This window comes from Dreissena polymorpha, chromosome 7 (assembly GCF_020536995.1).
Source record: "Dreissena polymorpha isolate Duluth1 chromosome 7, UMN_Dpol_1.0, whole genome shotgun sequence".
Taxonomy (NCBI): Eukaryota; Metazoa; Mollusca; class Bivalvia; order Myida; family Dreissenidae; genus Dreissena; species Dreissena polymorpha.
This window is the reverse complement of record NC_068361.1, coordinates 40,781,855-40,788,256: the sequence shown is the minus strand read 5'-3', so window position 1 is coordinate 40,788,256 and position 6,402 is coordinate 40,781,855. Positions and strand designations below refer to the sequence as shown.

The following is a 6,402-nucleotide window of genomic DNA, read 5'->3' as shown; positions in this document are numbered from 1 at the left end:
ATCAATTTTATAATAATGAATTAAGACATATCATGGTATGAGATGGTTTTCTTTAATTCAGTGAATGCTATGTAACCGTCGTGCAAGAGATTGTTTAGTATTTTGTAACCTCAATGATGAACGCTTGGAATGATCATGACATAAATGAGACGCTTTCATAACAATAGGCCGTTTTGAGCCCAAGGTCAGAATACACTAAATAGTTATCCTATATAATTCAATGTGAAAGCGACAACTTTAGGCCAAAATAAATGCAACATTTTGCACATAGAGACCCCGATAACCATACCTTTTCTTAAAGGCCATTCTAAGCGGAATCGATTTATGCAATAAAAAAGATATGTCATGTACAAAGCAAGAAAGAACTTGACACAAATCAAAATCGACTGTTTTTGCAACTTTTTTTTTCGGCCGTTTCTTAGTGGAGTGTAACCTTTTTCAGTGCGATGGTTTACTATAGTCTTCAAGTTTATCATATTTCAGGGATTCAGTAGTGAACACCTATTTATGCCCTACCATTATCTCCGAAAGATAACACCCGAATACTAGATAAAAGTGTAAAACATACCTTCCTGTCAACTATGGTATTTTTTTAGAGAGTACACCCCTTCATGAAACGGTTATTCCTTCATGAAACGGTTATTTAGTGTACTGTAACCCCAACACAGAGGTGCATGTAATGTAACCGTCGTGCAAGAGATTGGTGGAAATATATTGCCATCTGACTAGTTTACACTTTTAAGTAAGCGTGTAACCGAACCATGCGAATTCCACAACGTTTTATTTTTACAGAATCAAAGAAGTCTTCTGTCAAATAATTATTTCGAATTATCGTTAATCCGAAGTTTTGTTAACGGTCCCGACGACTTCGAAATAACGGTGTTGAAGTGTATTTCTACCGTTACCTGTATTTAATACCATTGTAAACGTATAGATAACTCAAGTAGATCGTCAATTAAATTTTTGAATAGTTTTATTGAAACCATTCGCAAAGTTGCGGACCCGTTATTTTCTAAAACATTTATTTATAAATCAAACTCTAGTTTCAATGTAAAACGCTGTATGCAGAATGCACGCAGAATGGTTTGAAAACGAGTGCGATTCTGCACGAAATTTGTACAAAGATGCTTTACGTATTTTTATGTTCAAGTAATAAATAATTGTCATAGATTAGAACGAACTCCTTTGGCCCGTTTCATTAAAGTTTGTAAGAACGGTTTTCTCTCGTAATAATTCTTACACAGTTCTTAAGAAAATTCGACTTTAAATTAAAACATCTTACGCGACCGGCTACTATGAAAAAGTTACATTGTAAAACGAATGGTTAAATGTTGTCGCAGTGTTTGAAAATATGGCCGCAGAAGTGACAACACGACTTCACAAATTGTTCAAATTAACAAAGGTTTTATTTTCATTTTAGAATAAACAAACATAACTTTTGTCTCGAAAATATAACTGTAGATTATTTATGTACGTATATGTTTATGACGTACATGCTAGAGAACACAGTTTTTAACCTGATTTGTACAAAATCCGACGAGAAATTAAGGCTAAAGGCAAACAAACACTAAGGTATTATTCATTTTGAAAATAACACTGGGCATGCTTTGTGGTGTTGTTTCATCATTTTTAGGTGGAGTTACATAAACAGTTATTCCCGCGGCCACATAGAATTTTTTCACAAATTTGACCCCCTCGACACAGTCGCCAAGTATATTGAAACGTTCCTAGCAAATTCGATGTAATGCTCAAAAGCATTGAAATAGGGGTTCAGTGGATCATCCAAGTTTGAATTGTTAAGCAGGTATGTTAACGCAAGAATAAGCGCCTGCAAACGTATTGTAAACGGTCGATTTAAAAACACGACAACATTCAAACATACGTTATCGTGTCTTGTTCCATACGAAGTGTCGATATTCGGATGATATGTATCCGTCAAGCATGACACTCTTTAAACACTGTTAGGGTAATCGTCCGCAAGTGATATCTGGAAATGAAAAAAATAAATAAGGCATTTATTCCAAAGGCTGTATTTCTTACTTGATTTGTCCTAACATTATGTAAATATTTAGACTTTGGTGCTAAATTTCATCAAGCATATGTGTTCGTACAATAAAACACATGATAGGAATATTATTTATTAAACAAACAGAATATTTACATCATATTGTTATAACGTATTAATGATAATAATGTATTTTCAATTTTTGTCTATACAAATACTTCAAATCACACATTTTGTATATATTGAACGATATTAAAATAGATATATTATGACACTTTTTTAGTTACCAAAAGTGACAGTTCAAATGTCCATTTAACACTAGACGATTGTATGTAATACATTGTAAGATGCGTAACTTAAACAGGAAAAGTCTAGCTAATTATCTGAGTAATATAATTAATAAATGACATATTGGCCTCTCGGCTTGACGGTACATGTGGACGCCGGCTTAGTAAATTAATTACTTGTAATAAGGCGACGTATGGCGGCAGAGAGGAGACATTCACTCCTCTTTGTTTAAATTGCACTAATCTTTTTTTCTATCTTGTGGACTCGACTAAGTAACTCGAGGCCAAGACTTACTAACTCGTGTCCATGAGTCACTAAAATTATGATTCGTCACAAATAGCAAATAAGTGTTGTAAACGAACGAACGATATATACAAGTGGACACTAGTGGGGGGGGGGAACTAATGTCCATTTAAATAACATGTTTATGTTATTTATTATGTATGATGTTATAAACGTGAAAATATAAAAGATTTCCATGGATTTCTCAAAGGTTTTTCGGCGTTCGAAAAGTGTGGAAATCATTAACGTGGGTATTTGTCCGAAGATACGTGAATATCTGTCAAAAACACATTTGTCCGATACCACGTGGGTATCTGTTCGAAGACACGTGGGTATCTGTCCGAAGACATGTTGATATCAGTCAAAAGACACGTGGAAATATGTCCAAAGTTACGTGGGTATCTGTCTGAAGATACGTGGGTATCTATCAAAAGAAACGTGGGTATCTGTCTGAAGACACGTGGGTATCTGTCCAAAAACACGTGGTTATATTTCCGAAGACACGTGTATATCTGTCCGAAGCCACGTTGGCACCTCACCGAAGACACATGGGTATCTGTCTGAAAACACGTGGGTATCTGTATGTAGACACGTGGGTATCTGTCTGAAGACACGTGGGTACCTTCTGAAGACACGTTGATATCTGTCCGACGACACGTGGACATCTGTCCGAAAACACGTGGATATATGTCCGAAGACACGTATATATTTGTCCGAAGCCACGTTAGCACCTCACCGAAGACACTTGGATATCTGTCCGAAGAAAAATGGATATCTGTTCGTAGACACCTGGACCCAGTTGTTCGTACACTAGGTTATTTTATCCCCTTGGATAGCTCTAACCGCCGGTTAAAGTAATCCAAGTTGGGTAACTAACTAGGCTGGATAAATGCGTTGCTGGAAATATTTACCCAGGCTGGATAACTATCCATGTTGGGTAAATTTATCCACTGGTTAACTTTTACATATATCCCATAATCCATTGTAAATTTGCGCAAAAATGGCCGACATGTCGTCAAGCCAGACGTCAAACTCAAATAATTTGGATACGGCAGCAAAAAAAGAGAAAACGGGGTCCAAATTATACGGCCTCTGAACTTGCAGTATTGGAGGAAGAGTTTTCCGCAAACCGTTCCTTATTGGAAAGTAATCTTTCGGATAAGGTAACGCATGCACAACTTAAACATTGTTGGCAACAAATCGCCGATAAAGTGAATTCCGTTGGACACCACTTTCGATCTGGGACAGAAATAAAAGAAAAGTGGCGTCAAATGGTAAAGAAAGCCAAAAAAGAATTTAGTGAGTTCAAGAAGGAGTCCACGAAAACAGGTGGCGGACGACCTCCAAGTAACCCGCCGTCCACATCATCTCGAATCATTGAGATGTACAAGGACACTGCTGGGTTTTCCGGGATCCCAGGTGCGGCAGACCTCGAAACCTTCAGTAAGCCGCTACGATTATTTTGTACAAACATTTAAACAATACCCATTAAAAACACGGAAGCATGTACTAAACAGACTCTCAAAGCATTTAATAATTATTGAAATGGTTTTTAAATCTGAGCGTTGAGTAATTTCAACTAAAAATAACATACCTCATCGTATTTAAATCCAAAAAAATGAACCACTGTATTTGATTTACTCGTTTCCACTGCCGATGTAATTTTCTTTCAGCACGTTTCTTTTTTTCACTACGAACTAGATCTACATCGCAGAGTACTCAATCAATGTTTACACTCGATCACTATTTTTTTTTTTCTAACGACACGAATTTTTATTCTATCCACCACTCACTAGTGACACTTTCTATTAATCCCAATCCATGCTTCTATGTGTTGTCGTTGATAGCAAAATAACATTGAAACACTGCATCTTGTCATGAATACAGTGTTGCATAAATTATCTCGCTTAACAAACTATGTGAACAAGTTATTTTCAGCACAGGTTAATCCAACGATCTAGCCAGTTGTACAAGAAATGAATTCGTCTCACACATTTACTTTAAATGACATATCGATTATGCCGAATAGAACGGACCAATAAAAAAATTTACAATAAATTACGTCATATTCTTGGAAGTCGATGACGCATTAAAGTTACATGAGGCCCGTATTTCAATTATGAACTCTGACGAGCACTATCCACGTTTTTGTTAAATTAAATTGAAATTCCTGTAGTATACGTCGTTACAGATCTAAGTGCATCAAATAATTTTTCTTTTATATTATTTCCAGTCTTTCAGGACGGTGAAGTGCTCAACCATACACAGACTGGTAAGGCTCATAGGCAGCAATATGCCATATTTTCCTACTACTTTTCAGGTTTTAGCACGAATACAAATACTGTAGTATTTCGTGTATGAAATTCTAATTTACACTGTATGATTGTGTGTTTAAGACTAAAAGACTTCTAAAAAAATGAACAATACTATAACTGTTTTAATGTACGTGCAATCATGCTCGTCTGATTATCTTGGTGTGGTTAACAAAATAACTATGCATTCTTTAGGGGTAACTGGAGAATTTATCCTCGACTTCATCCTGGAACAAACAGGCGAAGACACCGTCAATGGTATTTTTTAATTATATTACTGTTTGTGTTAGGTCAGATTATTGTTTTGTCTGCTTTGCGTATCATCTTATTCATTCCACTCGTACATTGTTCCATTTATAAGATATTCATAGTCACTGTATTAATGATTCGTCGCTCTTGCATATGCACACAATTGTCGCAAGCTCTGTTTTCTGATTTAAATAAGCAATATATGCAAGTGTTTTTTTCTCCACAAATCTCCATCTATTCAATATCATGCATTAGGACATAAATTTAAATAACATGATATTGCCTGTTGAAATGTGAAGAGTGAATTTTACATTTTGTTGTGTTTTAGAGCAGTCGAAGTCAAATACAGTCACAAGGAACTTGAAAGAGACAAGTGAGTATCATCATTTAAATATGATAGCTTTATTAAAACACATTATCTACAAAACACTGAAAATAAAGTTTACATTGAAATTATTACTTATTGCGTGTAATGAACACACAGGTGTAGTGGTTAACATTTAATAAAATAACTTCTATTTAATCTACATCAGCGCTTATTAAGTATCAATTACTGACCTCCAGATTAACTGCGTACATGTCGATTCAAACATGCACATGCTGGTTAAGCTCGCGTCAATGCTTTCTTTCGACCTTGTTAAATGAATGCTGAAAATATATCTCTAAACTAGCCTTGTGCATTAACAGCTGAAATGTTGTTGTGTGTTGTTGTTTTTTATGCGAATCTAGAACAGTCTTTTGAACTGCCTTTTATCAACTTCTGCTGTAGATGATGTAAGCATGTGTTCGTTTCTTGTTGAAAGCATTTGATTGTATGATGTTTAATATTTCACGGTCATCGTTTATTCCAGCGATTGAAAAGTCTCATACAGTGAGTTGTGAATCGGTTGATCAAATGACGGGTAAGTTTGAAATAAATTTCTAAAAAAACATAGTTTCAAGGACACAAATCTGCATTTTCCCACGTTAACAGAACAAACGTATTTAAAGTAGTCGTCGTATGCATTACATATATGGTGATACCTCTATCAATGAGGATGAAAATAGCCATCGTGCCCATCCGTTTGTGCGTTCAACAAATCTTAGATTGCTAAGGATGCCTGATAGGATTTGTTCGTGTTATTGGCAATGCTGTTCAATTACATTTTATTGAATTATTGTGTATTTCAGAGAAAGAAAAAGTGCAGAAGACTACGCAGGTCTCATCCGACAACAGCAGAACCAGGACGAACGAACGCGATAGCTCCACATACGGTAAAACTTTTT

The 6,402-nt window shown here is 35.6% G+C and overlaps 1 protein-coding gene across 1 annotated transcript in view; it reads left to right on the top strand.

Moving 5' to 3' along the window:
• Positions 1–3,451: 3,451 nt before the first annotated feature.
• LOC127839659 (uncharacterized) overlaps positions 3,452–6,402 on the top strand; it is a 4,670-nt gene continuing 1,719 nt past the window's right edge. The window contains exons 1-6 of the mRNA XM_052368042.1: positions 3,452–4,018; positions 4,809–4,847; positions 5,083–5,145; positions 5,465–5,509; positions 5,988–6,038; positions 6,307–6,390. Coding sequence (XP_052224002.1) covers positions 3,847–4,018; positions 4,809–4,847; positions 5,083–5,145; positions 5,465–5,509; positions 5,988–6,038; positions 6,307–6,390 — 454 coding nt within the window. The 5' untranslated portion in view covers positions 3,452–3,846. The remainder of the gene's footprint in view (positions 4,019–4,808; positions 4,848–5,082; positions 5,146–5,464; positions 5,510–5,987; positions 6,039–6,306; positions 6,391–6,402) is intronic.